Consider the following 20,541-nt stretch of genomic DNA (forward strand, 5'->3'; position numbering starts at 1 on the left):
CTCTCGTACTTCGTGTGCAACTTCTCTTTCACGTGTCTCTATATTTATACGTTTATTATATGAATTTACGTGTATTCAGATACGGCTAACGCCGCCGCCGCCGCGACGAGTGAGCGATCCACTGCACTCGGAATAGTCCCGCGCTTGTCTTGCATTTTGACAGTGCATACGCAAACACACACACACACTGATCGAATGTTCCTCAAATATTCTCCTGGCGAGTAAACGTTTGTGATTTATCGTTCGATCTGGATCGTCGAAGGCTTTTGAGGAACGCGAGCCTCGTCACCGGGGTGGGGGTTAAATGTTAGAATTAGTAAAATTTCGAAAATTTTTGGGAAAATTCGACTATCGCTTTTTCGATTCTCGTAAATTACTGCGATCAGCAATACTCTTAATATATTCACTATTTCGAAAATATAAGCACGAAAAAGTCGAACGGTCAGAATGACGAAACTTTAGTAAGTCGCTCACTGAAAAATTCACTTTCGATTTTTCGCTACTCTGTTTCTGGTCTGTCTATAAAACAAGTGTTCTCCAGTTTGAATTTGAAAATATGATATACTTTTGACGTTCGCATGGTCCGTTAAAGTTGCGCTCGAAATGAAAAGAGAATTCCGAATTACTTGTTTTTCTTCAACCTGATATTACAACTTTAAACATTTCAAAATATCGCGACCGTTCTTCAATTCGGTTATTTGTGAAGCTCCACGAGTCGACCATCGGTCCCCGAAAATCCTCACGTCGTCGAAGGCTCGATCACTGCCACGAAGAATGGCTCCGCGCGTATCGACAGTGGCGACTTTTTTCGCTTGTTTCTTCGCGACCAAGTCAAGAGTTTTGGGCAAAAATCGTTTTTTTTTTAGTGGTTGTCGATTTGCGGATGGCATCGCGTGAAAATTCGTTGGGCCATTCGTCGCGGGGTGAATTTCAGGAGGGTTGTGACCTGAGAAAAATTCGTATTTGTAGACGTACGTAACGAGGATGATGAAACGAGATCACCTTTTCGATAGAAAGTTGTTGAAGTTCGATTTGCATCGAGGAAATCGCCACCGCGCGAGCGAGTCGTTCAGTCCCCCCCCCCCCGTTTCGGTTGCACCGAAAGAAAATCGATCGAACCGAACTGCCCGTTTCATTGAAACTCGTTTTCGTGGTATGGTGGGAGCAGCTGCTGGAAACATTTGAATAGAATTTTCATGACGTTTTTTCCGTCGTGCTGATTAACGAGGAAAGTAAACCGAGGAAAGTTCAAACGCATTTTTAGAAAGGTTCACTCCCTCGCGAAGGGATTTGAGCACAGATTTTGCTTTCAATGCGCGCCCAATTAATATTCATTATGACGGCTAACGATCTTTATTTTTCAAGTAGTACCTTCTAACGCAGATACGATCGATCTTTCAATCATCTTTTCACGATTATTATACTTTTTTACACACTTTTTATTTACACCACAGAAAATGAGGCTACGCCGTGTATCGCTTGTTATTTAAACTAGCAGAGCACTGATAATAACAGCTCTTCATTATGCTCGTTCTACGAACGACGCGATCATTTGAAATTTTTCATTGTTTTTTTTTTTCCTCTCGTTTTAACGGTTTGTGAGCTTTTTAATGACCCGTTCGCCGGCAGCTCCATTGTTTTGTAGAGATTTTTCATGAGGATTCTATTGACTTTGCTTATAATTGATTCAATAACGATCTCTCAGAAAAGTTCCGAGCAAATTGGACGCAGATTTCACTCGACGATTTGCCAAAAGCTTTATTCCAGGCTGAAGGAAAGCTCAAAATGTGCAGCAGTTCAATGGGGGAGACCGGGTGCTTCAAAAATTGCGGAAATTCTTTTTTTTTTCATTCTCCCAATTCGCTTAATTCTTCGAGAATAGCAGAAGAAAGGAATTTTTTTCAAAATAAACATCGATAAGGGAGGAAAAGAAAAAATATTTTAAAAAATAATGAAAATTGGAGAAAAAAAAAGAAAAAATTTGGAGGAATTTTCATTTTTTTGCGCGAGGTCCGTTTAATTGAAATACCAGTAAAAACAAAAGTTCACCAATTTTTAAGGGGCGTCCCATTGTGCCCCACGATATTTGTTTTCCTAAACAGTGCCCAAGAATTCCGGAACTTGGTGTTTGAGAATGTGAAACGGACGAAGCTTCTAAAGTATCTGGAAACTACTCCCTTTCCTTGGGCGTCCCGGTCTCATTCCATCAGCTTCGATTTACGTCGAGTTCTTATAGATCGATCCAGTTTTTATAAGATTTCCATTGCGAAGCGTGCGATTGAGCGACGCAGAGGAGACCGTCGAGATCGAAGCGTCGGTTAATCGAAGGCTGGCCCAGCGTCAGAGTCTTTGATTTGGTTACAAATTGTCTTTGATTTGAGTCAGAGTCTTTGATTTGGTTACAAATCAAAGACTTTGAGCAAATGAGTATTGTAAAAAAAACCCGAAAAAGTCCGGTTAAAAGAGCGATGAGAATAGGCACGAGGATGAGCGAGTGCGTTGGCGGGGGGAAGAGAGAGAGTGTGAAAGAGAAAGAAAAAAAAAAGTGGCCTTTGTTTCAGGATGCGAGAGTACGTGGAGGAGAACGAGAAGAACGACCCGCTGATTCACGCGCCCGACAAGAAGAACAACCCGTGGGCCGAGAAGGGGAAGTGTATTATCATGTAGCGTGGCTTGTCGTACGATCAAACGAGCGACTCTTCGCTCGGAGGGAGAGAGAGCAAGGGAGAGAAGGAGCGTGAAAGAGCGAGGGAGCGTTAGGCTTTAACGACGAAAAGAAACGAATGAAAATTTTTTTTTTTAAATAGTATAAAGCAGCAGCAACAGGGGCGAGATCCGGAGAGAGGTTGAGCGAAAAGAGAGCGAGTGAACGAAATTTCGAGCTCTACAATTTCGGCGCGGCTAAATCACGGAGACGCGATTCGTCCGAGGACTCCCAATGAAGAAGTACGAAATATCCGATCGGCGTCCAAGTGCCAAATTCCATTTCACCCTCGAGACCAAGAGCTCTGAAGTATTTCGAGCTCTGGCAATTACGGAGCGAAAGGGAAAACGACGAGGCAAAGACAAAAGAAATTTTCGCAATTCGACGCTCTTCTCGTCTCACTTCGCGCCTCAATTGATATTTTCTACTCAATCAACAATCGACATCAAACAAGGATGCAATTTAATCGAATCTTTCGACTAAACTTTATTATTATACCTCGCCCATTTCAACCACTCTAATTTTCATTATCACCGAGTCTAATTAATAATATTATTGTTATTTATCGATCCATCGCATTTTCATTGAGTCACTATAACAACCCCGTATAATGACAAAAATCCAACACAATTTATTGGCCCTCCTCAACGATGTCCTCGCAAAATTCCCTTCCTTTTTCCCTTTATCCCGACAACTGACCAACAAAATTCCCAATCCATCGGACTGAGAATCGAAAAAAAACATTTTCACACCATTCCCCGACATTAAGTTGCGTCTTGACAGACAAACGCGAGTCATTTTCCCCACGAGACCTCGAACCATCCATTTATTGTCAAACGTTAAAAAAATCATTCATTTCAAGGCCCGAATATCATCGTTGAAACGAAGAACAAAAAAATGATATAAATCAAGAAATTCGTCTCCGATCTCGACGCGTCCTCCGGTAGAAGGATTCGAAATGTCAAGCTTTCTCTCTCCTCGACCATCGAAGATCTCTTCCTCGTCGATGTTACTGAAAACTCGATCATCACCCCCCCGCCCCCTCTTCCCCTTCCCCTGTCCACAACTCGTTGCACGCGTTTCCATTCAATTATTATTCCTCGTGCGAGCTTAACTGAGCGAGATCTCCCTTAAACCAAAAATTGACATACTTCCTCTCCGATTATACTCTCTATGTTTACGTACATATATCTGTGTATATATGCGAGCGTATAAACGTTGTATTTATGTGTAAAACGCGTGGGCGTGTACGCGACGATATTATACTCGAACGATTTCTTACGAACAAAACAAGAAGAAGAAAAAAGAAAAAAAAGAAAAAAAAAAAACGATGAAAAAAAAATATATATACACATGTGACAAGCCTCGTTTTACCTGCGCACTCATTTAGCCTCCTTTTTTTTTTTTATACGCCTCACTTTATTGAAGGACGACGAGGACGATTCGTGTGTCGCGGAATGGTAAACGGAATCAATGAAAGTGCAGCGAGCGATTTTGTCGGGGATAGCGGAAAATCAACGAGGACGCTGCACGATGTCGCGAAAATTGGCGGACTCGAACTTGCTGCGAATGGAGACTTCTGGGGCTCGCTTCTGTGCTGCGAGACTCGTGGGCTCTGAGATTCAATTGTTTTGATCGATATTTGAGAATTTGAAGGTTTCCGGCGAGGCGGGGTGTCAACTCTGCGTCGGACAACTCTCCAGTGCATTTTTTCCGTCGTTGAAACTCTCCAAATCGTACCGAACGTCCAAACGCGTCGAGCCTCCATAGGAGCAGGTGAGTCCCTCGATTGTCGCAACTCGAAATTTCCTGTGCTCGTATCTTTCGTTGACTGTACTTCTCTCATAAAATTACTCGTACTTAACGAAAGCTATAAAGCGCGTCAATCTTTCCAGTTCTTTTATGACTGTCACTGAATAATGCTACAAACAAGCCTAAACCAAAGAAGCCTAAACAAACCCAAACAAGCCTGAGCAAACTGAAACTGAGAAAAGTTTCAACGAGTCCAATCAAACCATGCACGGAGAGACATTTCGGATGAATACACGTACATAGAAAAATGTTCTGTTTTGTATAGCAGCGCTGTTGGATGTCACCATTCTATTACATTTCACCAAAGTCCATAGTAATTTTGATGCCGAATGCAGTTCTCTCAAATTTGACTATGCACGACAGCCAAAATTTAGATCTGCGACATTCTTACATCGAACGATGTATCGATATCCGAATGTCACTTTTGTGAAATGTGTCAAAAATGTTTGTATCGTTGAGTCGCACCGTCCGAAAAGAATCATATTTTTTTATTTTCGACAAAAATTTACTTGACAAAGTCCGCTTATTAACGAAGCGATTGTTTGAAATTTTTCTATGTGCCGCACTGGTTAATTTTCATGTTTATACTCTCGCAACGCTTTATACAATTGGTGGGCGCATGAATTTTGCTATGTCATCGAGCAAAATTCAGTGTGGTAAAAGGGAAAATAGGAAACTATGCTATTTTTCGTATAGCACAGAGAAACGAGTGCTATCTTATCTCCTAAATTTTCATCAAAACATTTCATAATTTACTACGTTTTTAATTAAAATTCGCTCGGTGTTTATTTTTCATATAGTACAGCGCGTTATTTATTATAATCATGAGGTAAACGATTATTATAATAACATCGATGTGGTCCAACGTTACTATAAAAACATAGTAATTTTTGCTACAAAAGTCTCTCCGTGCGGTGGCAAAGGACAGTGACAAAAATGAAAAATCTACTAGAATCAATCTGTAAATTGAAGTAGTGCGAAGCCTGCGAAAAGTGAACAGCCTTCAATCTACTTGAAGACTATTCATTGGAAAAAAAAAAACATTTTTTTTTTACACATCCTAATAAATATATAACCAAGAATATTTTGCTTTCAGATTGTTACAAGAAGCTAATAAGTCTTGAAGAATTCTCATTTCAAAAGACTATGGAGAGATCTGTTACGATGATATGTGACGAATAATATTTGCTCGCAGCAATAAGTGACAAAATGATAAAAAAAATGATGATGTTCTAGAAATTTGTGGAAAGTTCTGTGCGAAAAGTACGGTCAACGAAAAATACGAGCACGTATAACGCTCGAGGAAATGCGTCGGGATTCGCCCCGATGGAGGGTTGACGCGCTTGCGTGCACGCGTTACGCTTTGACAGTTTCAACGTTGGGAAGATTGATCGGCGAGAGATGAGCTGTCCGGTGATCGCCGATCGGACCAATTTCGTTTCGCCGTTTCAAATCCGTTTGAGTATTTTGCAATTTTCGAGTACTTTTTGGGTGATTTTGGGTCGGCGGAAGGTCAGTGTGTCCAGAAGCGGCGTGAAATCGACGTTTTCGAAGCGAGTCTTTTTGGAGTCTTCGCGGGTACGAAGGACGCGAGGCTGCTGCTCACCGAGTGTCCCTTTTGATCGCTGCAATCCGCAGGAAATCGGTCCGGGAAAATCGTTGGTGAAAAGGCCCTCTGGAAAAAAAATCTCGCGGAAGATCGGCGCGCTCGAGAAAAGCAGCGGGTGTGCAATCCCGGGGAGTCTGTCGCGGTAGCCCGCAGGCCCGTTCAGTCCCCTGGTTGCTCGCGCGCGTCTCAGCCCAGGGAGAAAGAAAGTGGGGATAAGTCTCCGCGGAGGGCCCTGCTCGAGACGCTGCTCGCGGTGAATTCTAGCCGCGCTCTCTCGGGCTCACGATATATCTCGACGCGTCGCGCGCGCGCGCGCGCGCGAGCGAGTTCGTAACTCGCCGCTCTTTCTCTTTCTCGTCGATGCAGCGAGCATTCGCGCTCCGCAGGATTGGCGTTTCACTCTCGCGTTCCCATTTACCTCCGCATTGGGAATGGACTTTTGTCTGTGTGTGTGTGTGTGTGCGCGCATGTACGTATCGAAACGGGGCGGGGAGAGCGGAGACATAACGGTGTCGCTACTATAGTTAAAATGAAAGGCGCTTTAATTGTTGTCTATAATATTGCTGCCTGGCTTTTTCATCGCTACTTGGCGCTGTCCTGAGCCTCCTCGCTTCTCCGAGGCTGAATACGAGCCGCGGCAAAAGAGACCGCGGAACGCACCACCTCGATTCGTTCCCCCACCCCCTGCCCTCTGCCCTCTCTCCCTTTCTTTCTCATCAACGGAGCCGCGGTTATACGAAAAATTGAGAATTATAGTTTCAGTATTTCCTGAACGAGTGTCAGCGATAGACAACCAAGAGTCGGAAGCACGCGCGCGCGCGCCAAATTTTCAATCGATTTGTTTGTTTCATTAATTTTGTGGCTTTTACGTGTCATCATGGAGGGATGATTCGTCTCCTTGTTTTTTCGGATCGTTTACCGCTCTTCAATCTCGTTTAAAAAGTAATTCGATTGAAAACGTTACTCGTTCGTTGTTTTCTCCTTCGCGGATATTTGGTTTTTGTGCTTTTAGAACTGTTTTTATCGAGTGCCACGCGCAACGGGAAACGAATTCGGAACTTTTGACAGCTTCGCCGACACAGTGCTCCCGAGGAGATAGCCACGATGGTGAGACACGATTTTTTTATCAAGCTTTCTCGTCTTCTCCTCCTGCGAGCCCGAATCGCCCGAATTCGCGGAGCGAGGGGGTTTGTCCCGTTTGCGAAACAACGGTCGATCTCGCGTCGACGAGTACTGAAAAAAAAACTCCGAATTTTGGAGTATCGTTACGAAACCCCCCCCCCCCCCCCCCCCCCGCGGAGATTTATCGATCGAGGCATTTCTTCTCCCGACCCACGCGCTCCGTGGGTGGGTGAATGCCCGATATAGGAAATCCTCAAACGTCAAAAACGATCGAGTCGCCGAAAGGAAACATCGACGAAAGCAGACCGCGCGCGAGGACGAGAGAAGAAAACGGAGGCCGCGGAGCAGCGATCTCGCTAATCGAGATCTCTCGCACAATGATTGCAAACGCGTTTTATGTTAATGATCCGACGATGTTACGGAATAGGAAAAAAAAAAAAACTCGAGTCCGTGATCTCCGTTTCGTTGGGCAACGCAGAGACGGGCGCGAACGTGCGAACGCTTTTTTCTTCCTTTTTTGTACCCACGTAATCACCCCTTTTTCGCGCAGCAGGTGAAATTTTTCCGAAACTTATTCGTGCGCGCGGCGTTAATCGCGAAATAACGCGCGTACGTGGTCGCGTTGTTACGTCACGGATTGCGCCAACAGATCGGCCCGGTGTATCGGCCATTCTCGATCGAATTCGTCCCGAAATGAGATTCCGTCCATCAAAGCCTCTTTCCTTTCACGTAATCGAACGACTTTCATCTCCCAATGAGTTTTTCGGCGGGCCGCTGTCCTGTCAGGTGCTCTCGAATTTCCTTTATTTTCCACCAAAATTTCCATTCGAATTTCATCCCACGCGAGAGTTCGGTTCACGGTGAGAATGATTCGTCGACAACGAGAGTCTCCCCTGCGAAAGCGAATCCCCGGACTTTTTGAGGCCTGCTCCAAACTCCACGGAATCAACAACCGCTAAAGTAGCCTGGTTAGCGGTGGAAGTTCGAGGGGAAAGAGGAACGTACGCGGAATAGCGACACAAAAAGGTGTTCCAGTGACCCAGTAAGACTGACCGAAGCGGACTCTCGCTTCTCTTCGAGTCTCTCGTTAAACGGCGCGCATGAAATTTTAGAAATTACGTTTCCTCCGGTCACTCCGGCCCCCCTTAATTCCTTCGCGCTTTCGCTCTCCTTATTTCGGGCGATCCCCAGCACCCGCGGGAGCTCCATACAAAACACGTGAAATTCCAAAGCCGTTTACGAGCCGCTCGATCAGCTGGTGCTCGAATTCTCGAGTCACGCTCGCTCGCTCGACTCGCCTTCTGCTCTCGAGATTTTAAAAATGAAAGGGAAAGGAGACCACTTTTGGTCAGCGTGCTCTCGATTATTAGTTTCTAGAACAGCCGGACCGGAGACACGGAAAAATAAAGCGACAGGAGATAAGCGAGCAGGCAATAAAACTCTCGCAGCAGTCCAATCGCCCCTGCTCGTATTTGCATTCCGATCCATCGAGTTTCAAACGCTCATTTTTCCTTTATTGCGGCGTTATTTTCAAGCCCGTTTTATCCACGAACCGTTTTTACTGCGCAGACGCCAAAATAATTGGGTGCGATTTGTTTTTTTTATGCTTTCAACAGCACTGGAGCAGGAGAAAAGGATAAAGATAGACGCGATTCGTGTGCAAATCCACACCGAAAGCGTGATTTTAAAAGTTAAGTTGGACATTGAAGAGGAAAAGTTCGTCATTGGTTATTTCAGTCTCGGATCCCGATGATATAACAAGTTTTATAGTTTCGTGTCAAAACGTGCTCCAAAAGTGTCACGAAATCCTACATCAAGAGACGCGCTAGCGGCTCGACGCCAAGTATATCAAAAGGAAAAAACTGCAGCGCAAAAGAAAAGCCAGCGCGAGCCCTGCTGCCGCTACTCTTATATACGCGAATACGCCGGTTTTATGACGTCACAGAGTGTTTCCAAACGGCTCTCACGGACGAACTGTTTCATTAAAAAATCTTAAAATTGGTGACGATTTTATTTCGATTTTTCTCTTTCTTTAGTAATTCACGCACGGGAGCGCCATAATTGGAATTAGCGGGCTTCGGATGATCGAGGCGAGCCGTTTGTTCGCGTTAAATTACGAAACGCCGAAATTTCGAGAATTTATACGGCGTCGGGTGTCGTTTTTTGTAAGACTGAAGATAAATGAGAATTAGCCAACGAGAAAACTCGCTCTGTTGGCATCGCGTATAGCATTTCTACGTCCACTTTTGGGCCCGATATGAAGCGCTCGAGAAAGAAGAAGCGCGGTGAAGAAATTGTGATTTGTTCGGACTCGGTGCTCGCGGGCCTTGAAGCGCCCGACCCCCGTCGTCGCAGGCTCATTCGAGCGAAACCTTCAAGATTTTTCACTAGATTTTGCGGCGCAGCGATAGGCCGAAGTGAAACAATGGAAATGGAGGACGAGCGCGAGTGAGAAAAATTCTGGCAAATCGCAAGTTGATTCGCCTCGAAAGGAGTAAACCGGAAAATAAATTGATCCGTTAAAAAATGATGGAACCGAGCGAGGATCATTCGCGCTCCAAATGCCCGGGGAAAGACTTGAAAGTGCGTAAAGAAAAACGACTGAGACTGAGCTTCTTCCCTGAAAAATGAGCTCGGGAGGCCTCGAGGCTGAATTTCCCATCGACGCTCCCACCAGAGTCGCTTTGCCAATGTTCACGTGGCCACGATCGCGCGGAGCGTGGACTCTCGATAAAATAAATTGCAGCCAAAGTCCATAATTATGCAGTTCGCTTTAACAATCCGTCAAAGTGTATCGAAACCTTACGGAACGGAAGCGCCGAAGAACAAAAGCCCGGGACGATGGAAAGAGACGAAAATAGGAAAAACACTATTTTCCGCAATCCCTGCATAACTCGCTTTTATAATAATTGTGAGAAATAACACACTTTTATCGGAAATAAACGCTTGAGTTGGCGAAGAAAGTATGCCCGATGGCTCCGCGCGCTCCCCCGTCCGTTTCGTTCCCCAGCATTCACGATTATTTCCAAATCACCCGCATCCCCGTCTCCGACGGCCTTTCGCGCGCGTTGCCCTTCCCCCAGGATTCATCCATTCGCACCATATTTAAACAAAATATTATCGTCCAAAAAACAAATGAAAATTTAATGAATAATAACAAACGAAAAATATGCGAATGGAAGAATTCTCCGGCGTCTGTGCTCGTGACGAAGGCATACGATCCATAAATTGCGGTATAGCACCGGTGGCGAGTCGTCGTCGCCGCTTACACATCGACCGGAAGTGGAGAAAACGAGAGGCGCGCAAACGTGCCTCGCTTGTGAATTCTCATCGGGAGATATTAACTCTTTATTGCACTCCGGCTTACCTGGGTGGCGAGAGTTCGACGATCGATCCTATCCCAACACACGGAAAGGGATCTGCGTGCGTGTGTGCGCGAGAGTACGCATACGCGGCTGCAGGTGCGTACGATGCGGAGAAAGACGTCGGGGAGGATGTTGGAAAAAAAGTGGTGGAGAATCCTCGGAAGTAGAGGCGCGTGTGTTACGAGATTATTGAAGTTGGAGAAATCCGTTAAATCGGGTCGACTTTTCTCTCTCGCGAAGTACTTGCTTCCAAAGCGTCGGGCTTGTTTCTCCGGGTTTTGAGAGCTCGCGGGGCCGCGCTTGACGAATGCGAATAAAATGGGAATGGAAAGATGGAGCATTTAACTCGATCGTAATTATTCTTGATGATCGCGAATCCGCGCGGGGTGTGCGTCGAGGAATGAGAATGAGAGCTTCGTTGTTAATTTGTTCGCAGGCGGAAAATCAGCCACTGAGGCGATAGAATGAAATTCGAGAAAATGGGAGCGGTCAACCGCAAACCGGAAATGCGATCTCTTTTGGAACGATCCTTCTATCTTCTCTCGCTGTATTTATACTTTTTCTTAACTCTTCTAAGATCCTTGTCAGACTTGACAATCGTTTTCATACTGTTTTTTTTCTCTCTGCGCGCGCGCGCTCAAGTTTCACGATTTTGTAATAGCCGCATTTACGCGGAAACTGCCCCAGTGGAAACTGGATTCAGTCGGGTTTAGGTGCCTCGATTAGGTGACAGGAAAAAGTTGGTTCCGCATCGACTAACGTTACAACGTGTACTACATTTTCGTTTTTCGTTTGTTATACTATCCGCGCGCTGTAAATCCTCGATCGATACGGATCCCTCGAACGTTCAGAGGACGCTGACCGCTATTCGTTTGTTTCGCACAAACGATTGTGCCCTTTAAGGAGTTTCGGTACAGGCGATACAATGTTGCCATGCTAATCCATGCTAAAAAAATTCAAAAATTCAAAAAGTTCAGAATTTTATAAAATTTGGTGAACATATTCTTTAGTGCCAAATTTGACGACACAAATTTTTTAAGATTTTTCTTCTACACAGTTATCGAGTAATTGATCACTAAAGTTTACGTGTATAAGCATAGCGTTTCCATATATATAGGTATACATTCCGGGCATGAGAAATCTGCTTTAATGTGTAATTACTCGATAACTAAGTTGAAGAAAATTTTGAAAAAAATTGAGTTTTCGCACTTGATGTTGAAGAACATTATCACCAAATTTGATCAATTTTTTAATATTTTGACTTCTGTACCCAAACTCCTTAAGATGATGGTAATCGCACCTCGAATTTTTGAAATTGCAACTCGCTTTGACATCGCTCGTCCGATTAAAATAATAAAAATGTCATCGTATGCAGCACGATCGCAAAAATCCGATGACATTTTTATTTTTTCGATCAGGCGAACGATATGGAAAAATTTCCTTTTCCTGATCCATCATCTTAATGCGCGAAACCATTTTCGAAGCGAGTCTCGAAATTTACACATCAGAGTTTTAATCGCCAGTCGACTGACACGCTTATCAAATTTTAAAGGCTCTGTCTTATCGGTTATTAAGGAGGATGGCTAGCGACGATACAATCTTGCCATGCTAAACCATGTTAAATACATTAAAAATATCAAAATGATAAGAATTTTATAAAATTTGGTGAACATATTCTTTAGTGCCAAATTTGAAAATACTAATTTTTTAAGATTTTTCTTCTGCACAGTTATCGAGTAATTTATCACTAAAGTTTACGTATATAAGTTTTCATATATATAGGTATACATTCCGCGCATAAGAAATCTGCTTCAATGCGTAATTACTCGATAACTAAGGAGAAGAAAATTTTGAAAAAAATTGTCTTTTCGCACTTGAGGTTGAAGAACATTATCACCAAATTTGGTCAATTTCTTATCATTTTGACGAATGCAGCCACCCTCCTTAAAATAAACGTGTTTAAATATGAAGAAAAATACACTATGCGTAAAAAATCGTTTATTTTTCCATATAACGAATGAACGCCTTTTACGAAGTTTATGAAAAACGTTCACAATAACAATGAAGTATAACGAAGGTTTGCGAAAAAAATTCGAGACGATTGTTTTACTATAGTAATAAAGATATATTGACTCGAAGATTGAACGAAATTTGTAATGAGCACTCGTATAATCTCACATTTGCTTAATTCGGCATTTTGTTTCTTCTTGGCTTGGTTCCATTCCTGTCACAGCCTTCTGTCTTTTTATTAATACTTTTTTCTCGATCCATTTCCCGTTGCGCTCTCTAATGCGATTTTTTACATAAAAAACTGTTGTATTTTCGCCAGGGACGAATGAAATTTGGGGTTCCTCGATTAATTGGTGGCTTGTAATTTCATTCGCCGCGAGATAAGTTGAAAAAATTTATTTACAATTTCTAATTAATAATTCTGACAGTAGTTTAAAGTGATAATATCTTTAATTAGGGAGTAAAAATCGATCCAATTCAGACATCCATAAAATACGATTTTTCGGGCACGATCTACCTTAAAATCTCAAACTTGATTCGTCAAATCCTGCGACGCCGGTTGGATCGCGCGCCAGTGGACTGAAAAGCCTCGTCATCGTCGGACGAAAACTCTTTTCCAGTTTCTTCATTTTTTCTACTTGCGGGTTTCAATTCGGAATAATTTGTCGCCGACTTCGATTACGGACGAGCACTTAAGGATGTCCGAATTGTCATAAAAGTTTCAACACTTTTTACCACCTCTTATGGTTCAATTCTCTTTCGACAGCGAGATTTTAACTTATGAGGATTAGCATCGATCATTGCCACGAGAAATGAGGATAAATTCGACCGAAAAAATAGCGAACCGTACTTTTGAACGATCGAGGAATAAAAAACAATGCTGATTCATCGATTCATTCAGGATTCGGAAGGACAGTTTTAAAGAGCAACTTTGAATTTGATGCTCTTATTCCGTGCTACCTGAAGACTGCTTACTATAGAAAAATGGAAGAAACGAGCTCGAAGTTCAAAAGCTATACAAAATTTTCATCACAATACTTTTTTCTTCGTATTTCTGAAAGTTGTCGAGATATTTTCCGAAAACAAAAATTCGGCTTTTTCAATCGAGTATATCTCGGAAAATATTAACAATCGAGAAAAAAATTTGAAATAAAAAAGATAGCAAAATTGATTTCCCACAAAAAAGGTTCTCACCATTTTTATTGCAAAACTCACCGTTTCCGAGATATTTTCAAAAAAACGTTTCTCAAAATGGCGTCCAACGCTCGCCGTCTCAAGTCACACAAACTTGATTTTCTGTTCAACGAACCCATTTTTAGTTCTGAAATTGCTGGACTACTAGCAGCAATCGGCCACCTCACACTGGATTCAAAATTCTCGACGATGCCGTCAAAATAAACTTGCGTTACCGATCAGTCCTGCGATGCCAGGCGGAACTAGTTTTCCTCGAGCAAAACTGGTCCGGCTCGAGTGTGAGGTCGATCACAGTTTCGTAAAAACCTCGAAAAATAACGAGTTCGTTCTTTTTTGCTCAGTCGCTGGGCAAAATAATATTTTATTTTCAATTCTTCGACGTTAAAATAATACTCAAGTCACCTGTCGTCAAGAAACCCGCGAGCGAACCGACCTACCGACCAAGGGGTCTTATATAAGTAGAAAATATCGTGACTTACGACAAAACTACTTGGCGAACACACATTTGTGTGTCTGGAGAATCGTTCAGCCGCGACGTATATAAGATCGAGATACAAGTTTGCCTCTCTCACCTTTTTGTATCACTCACCGACCAGGTGGCGAACAAAAAAAAGCACGAATTCTCCGCAACGCCAACGATCACGACCGCTCAATTTATCTCCGTAAATTAGCAATTTCTAGAAATCTTTTTTCACCCTTCTCCGTGTTCACTTCCACGCCATTTATCCTTTCGAATTTGACAACATTCTTTTTCTTCTGCGCACATGTATTCGTTTAGAAAACTGGGAACGATCTTTCTCGCCGGGGAATTCCTCTCGAACGTTTCTCAACATTTTTACAAACCCTCAATGCCTGAAATGCAATTTTTCAATTTTCCACATTTTTTTTTCCTCCCCATCAAAATCCTCCCAATTTCCAATGCTCCCGAGTAAAATCAACTCAATCGTACGGCCCTCGCGTATGAAGATAACGGAAAAATCGCGCTCCAGAATGGAAAGCAGCGTCGCTGATTAATAAGTTGTGTGTAAACTGACAAACGAGAATGTTCTGTGTATACGCACGCTCTCATATATTCCGATCTCTTTCAATGTCGCAGAGAACGGGAGTTACGCACGCGTCCAGATCTTTAATGGATATTAGAAAGCGTCTCGATTTGCTTCGTTCGTTTCTGATAAATTCCCATCGGCCTTTGTAGATATTACATATTATTTTTTTGCGCGCGCACTCCCTTCTGTTTCTCCTCGCGAGATGTTTCGTAGATAAATGGAAACGAGAAAATCAGTGCGTTTCGAAAGGACGAATAAAAATGCAAATGGTGCGTGAATCACATTCGCACAATCATTCAAATCGTATTTGAATATAAATAAACATTTGGCGAGCACTCGTGGTCGATCGTTTCTTCCGGCATGTCCAATGAGTTTGTCAATCATTCAGTGTGCGCTCATCCCATGGAAACTTCATGGCGAACAGAAATTGAATTTTAATGCTGTTTAACGCCAACATTTTTTTCTACGAAAATCGAATTTTCGGGGTTTCGTATTTTGTCAGAAAAGTAAGTTGAACTCGGTGAGGAAGCAACGAAAATTTTTAAAGGAAGAAAAATGTTGAAAAGTCCCTGGAAATCGAATCGTCGAACATTCAATCGCCGCGTCGATCGACACAAATGACATTCCGATTTCAACGAGCGCGCGCCGTATATTCGGTCATCATTTTTTCGAAACTTTCGCACCTCGAGAGTGGCGAATAGAGAAACTGAGGTGGTCCCATGTGCTTTAACGACCTCAGTAAAAACGTAACCAGTATCAAATTTGCGATTATCGATAATACGAGGACATCAGCCTCCGGCGATATTCATGTTCCTGGAATCGAATCCCCCCCCCCCCACACGGGCTAATTAGGAATTCGTCGCGAAACTCAAGTCGTCGTGCTAACGTTTATGCTGGAATATTCGAACGAATATTACTCCCGAGGAATACGTAGGAAAATACACTTATAAAACGTTAAGGGCATTGCGTCATTCGCGTTTATTTATTCCACCAGGGATATTAAACTACTTAGATTCCTCGTGTGAATGTCGAATATTTTATTCTCGCATGCAAATACCTTTTTATTTATTTCAGTAAGAAATTACGTTTCACAGTAGCGAGGTGTGTAGCTTTGATATATTCAACGTTGAGAGAAAAAACTAATTTTCTTCTCATCGAACAAGCTCCATGCGGTTGGACGAAAATACAGTGGATTCGAGCCTCCATTTTTTCACAATGTCAAACACGAAACGATTTCGAAAAAATGACACTCGGATCCGCTACATTTTCGTCAAATCAAACGGATTTGGTTGAACGAAAAAATTTCCTTTCTCAGTGTCCGAAAGTAACAAAATCAATGAAGTTTATCCTAGTTGCCTTTTTTATGGAATCATTTCAATGAACTTCTCGTACATTAAAGTCACTTTTAAGGTAGATCATGCCCGAAGGGTCGTATTTTATGGGTGTCTAAATTGGATCGATTTTTTTCACTTCCTAATTAAAGATATAATCACTTTAAATTAATGTCAGAGTTATTAATTCGAAATTGTAAATACATTTTTCCAACTTATTTTTAGGCGAATTAAATTACAAGCCATTCGTTTAATCGGGGATTCATCACTGACTGAACCCCAAATTTCATTCGTCCCTGGCTAAAATACTACAGTTTTTATGTGAAAAATCGCTTTGGAGCCAAGAAGAAACAAAACAGCGAAATGAGCAAATGTGAGGTTATACGAGTGCTCATTACCAATTTCGTTCAATCTTTAAGATGATGGATCAGTCGGTAATCACAACCGTGAGTGCGAGAGAGATAGCTGCATATTTTGAACAGGAAATTTTTCCATATCGTTCGTCTGATCGAAAAAATAAAAATGTCATCGGATTTTTGCGATTGTGCTGCGTACAATGACATTTTTATTATTTTAATCGGACGAACGATGTCAAAGAGTTTCAATTTCAAAAATTCGAGGTGTGATTACCGACTGATCCATCATCTTAAGATGATTACGAAGATGATCTTAAGATCATCTTAAGATGTTGGATCAGTCGGTAATCACACCTCGAATTTTTGAAATTGAAACTCTTTGACATCGTTCGTCCGATTAAAATAATAAAAATGTCATTGTACGCAGCACAATCGCAAAAATCCGATGACATTTTTATTTTTTCGATCAGACGAACGATATGGAAAAATTTCCTGTTCAAAATATGCAGCTATCTCTCTCGCACTCACGGTTGTGATTACCGACTGATCCATCATCTTAAGGTAATATATCTTTATTACCATAGTTGGTAGGGGTGTGCGAATAGCGTTCGAATCGATTCGAAATTCAAACCGAATATTAGAATGATTGTTGTTTATTGCCAAATAAACAACAATTAATTAATTTTTAATTAAATAATTTAACTAATTCAATTAGTATTAAACAGTAATACTGTGAGAGTTTTTTTCAACTATGTATTATGAATATTCCAACAAACATACGAATAGAAATAAGACTAAGAAATCCCATGCAGAATTACTTGAAAAGGAAAATCTTTTTGTTTTTTTTAATAATTTTTGAATATTTTTCAAAATTCATAAGGAATGAATATATTTCAGTTTGATAGTTGAGCACTCGATTTGAGAAGAAATTCAAATTTTTCGAATTTTTCGAACCATTCGAATCGGATAATTCGATTCGATTCGTTTCGAATAATTCGTGAGTTCGAATCCCTAATCATCGAAGCACACCTCTGCTAGTTAGACAATCGTCTCAAATTTTTTTCGCAAACCTTCATTGTACTTCAGCGTAAGAAGCGTTCATTCGTTATTTGGAAAGATGAACGATTTTTAACGCATAGTCCTTAAAACCCTGTGTATTTTTCTTCACATTTAAGCAAGTTTGTCTCAATAACCAGAACGAGACTTAAAAATTTGATACGCGTTTCAGTCGACTGCCGATTTAAGCTCTGTCTAAATTTTCGAGACTTTCTTACGATAAAAATGGTTTCGTGTATCAACTACCTTAATGTTCCCTTTCGCAATAAATCATTGGCCAAGGAGTTCTGCTACAACCAACTCCGCATATAGAGTTTAAAACCGAGAATTCACCTTCGCATCATTATTTCAGGGCGATTTTTTTGTTAAATAAACAACGAAAAAACGTGGTGCGTATCATCGTGAATGAACAGTGATCCCGATGTGTTCAGGGACCTTCCGCACAATGTTTCTCGTACGTACACTGGCGCAAAACGAAAGGCGAGATATTAACCCGTCTCCGTGTGACCTCCGGCCAAAAGTCAACCTTGTAGACTCGTTCGGTTCCTTATTCTCTTCGACTTCTTATTTCCCGCCTCCTTTTTCTTCTTGTCGGCTATACCATCAAGGTGAAGCCTGCGAACACCCTGCTGTTCGGGCAAATTCTGCTGGGGGAACTTGATATTATCCCACCTACGATTTTACCCCGAGTGAGCGAGCCACACGTGCGTGGGATGCTGCACGTCAAATTTTGCTACTTTTTATCCATTTGTTCGATTTTTTTTTTTTTTTTTTTTTTTTTCCATCCATTCGAATATAAATGTCGAGTTGTCACTCTTCGGAGTGATGATTGATGAAAATGAATTGACGAAGCAAGGAAAGAAACTTTTTTTAGTGTCTTTGGCTTTCGTGGAGAATTTTACGGCCATTGAAAGTGTGCTCGCGAGCCCTAGACTTATTCGGAGCAAGGAACTCAACAATTCGGGCTTTTCGATTGAAAACATGTGTTCGAATGAACCAAGTTGGGTAGCCCCTTAAATGGAGTTTACATGCGTGACAAGCTCGTAACGCCGCGAGGGTCGAACGCCGTGGAAATGACAAGAGCAGCGCTGAACGCGAGATGGGAATCGAGAGTTGAGAAGCCGAGTGAAAAATGGCAGTAGTAAAGGTCCGCGTGTGGTTGGACGTGAGAAAAAATCCTCGACGTTTTTTTTTTGGAGATCCTCCCCGTTAAATCGGCCTCTCACTCGAGCAACAAAACAATATTTATTTAAAGACTCCTCGTTGAGCCGAAGCTTCGAGGAAGAGGCTAAACGGAAGGTTTAATCGAGGGAAAACGTTGGGGAATTGTCGCACGCGCGCGCGCGCGCGCTCGCGAGTGCAATAACGAGTAAACGAGCCTCGAAGAGCAAACTCGAGATCAGGAGATCTCGCGTTTACGGTACTTTCGAACCAAGAACACACATAAAGCGTCTCTCCCTCTCCGTCTCGTCTTAGGCGCGGTCGGAACAACACACGCGAGAATTTATAAAGGAAACGAGACTCGCGGATCGTGTGTCGTGTACGAGCTTAGCAAGGACACACAATAGCACAAGGAACAGCAAACATTCATCGTAGAGTAAAACATCGATTACTGCGCGACTTTCACGAAGAATTTGACACTCGAATTGACTGTGCGCGCTGGCTTCATCGCACGCAACTTCGTCAATTATTTATTTTCTTTATTGACGCGAATGCTTTCTGTTTTGTGTGTGTCTTTTTCAGGGAGAATAATCGTTTATAAAAAAGCGTTGATTCGCGTTGAGTTTTCAGACTCTCACTTTTCTGCGGGAGTATTTTTTGTATCCTTTGTTCCCACTCGTACAGCCCCTTAACCGCTGTGCAATCATAATTTTTCGAGCAGCTTCCTCCTTCGCTCGTTATTCGGAAGAGACCGAGCGCTCCGGCGCTCATCTATGCGCGCGCTCTGCGTCACACAACGTCTTTCAGCACACACCTTCGAAGCGATATATTATAATGCCAGCGTCATCGAGACTCTCTCGTCCCCAGCTTCCTGGTTGGCTCAGAAATGACTGAGGAAAAAACTTCAACTAGTTAATTGCAGAGCTTCCAACAGGCATTTCTATGCCTGTATACACACCTTAAATGGCAAATCTTGTGGAAAATATAATCTCGAGTTGTGGTTCACCATGAATTTCTAACGAGCGAGCGAACAAAAAATCTCATTTTTCAATTATTCCTCTTCCTCGTTAATAAATCCCTCGAAAGGATTCATCCTTTCTCCCCGCGACTCGTCGCCGCCGCACGAATCGTCCCTCCGTTCGTACGACTCGCGACGGCATCGAAAACATTCTCGTGCTGCTCCGGGAGTAACGTCCCGTGACGAAACGCAAGCCTGCCTCGAGCCGTTTGATCATTCGCCTCTTTCAGGCATCGGACACCCTCGGCTCGAATGCTCAAGCCAACGTCACGTTTTCTATTCGAGAGGCCTCTCGACGAGTTATTCTCATTCATCCAACTTCGCTTTTACTCCGATTACACATTAAACGGATTTCGAGTGAAATTTTTGCTCCTCGACAATCGAAGAATCGCTGGAGCAGAACTTCCTGGTTGAAGATTTCAGACCCTCGACCTCGAGAAACTCGTCTTTGAGATTTAAGTCGAGGATTTTTTAGGCTTTTCCACATCGTTCCAAGGCCAGAGTTTCTCTAGCTGGAGGAGCTTTGTCTGCCCTACAAAAACGATCCTTTTACTTTTACCGTCAGTTTTTCGACGATTGCTTGGCCCGGTCGAACAACGGTACTGGACACTTCGACTTCAGAGTCGATCGATAACTCCAAATTCTATGTGGGACAGCCTGCACAAGTTACTACGAACGCTGCTATTGAAATAACTTGAAACTTTTTAATTGGATAAAACTAATATGTTTTCAAGCCTGTTTTAATTCAGTTCCGCAT

At 42.5% G+C, this 20,541-nt stretch overlaps 1 protein-coding gene across 1 annotated transcript in view; it reads left to right on the top strand.

The window, feature by feature from the left end:
* The first annotated feature begins 6,904 nt into the window (after nucleotides 1-6,904).
* Cht7 (chitinase 7) overlaps nucleotides 6,905-20,541 on the top strand; it is a 30,119-nt gene continuing 16,482 nt past the window's right edge. The window contains exon 1 of the mRNA XM_043425879.1: nucleotides 6,905-7,232. Coding sequence (XP_043281814.1) covers nucleotides 7,230-7,232 — 3 coding nt within the window. The 5' untranslated portion in view covers nucleotides 6,905-7,229. The remainder of the gene's footprint in view (nucleotides 7,233-20,541) is intronic.

The sequence above is a fragment of the Venturia canescens genome, chromosome 8 (assembly GCF_019457755.1).
Source record: "Venturia canescens isolate UGA chromosome 8, ASM1945775v1, whole genome shotgun sequence".
Lineage (NCBI taxonomy): Eukaryota > Metazoa > Arthropoda > Insecta > Hymenoptera > Ichneumonidae > Venturia > Venturia canescens.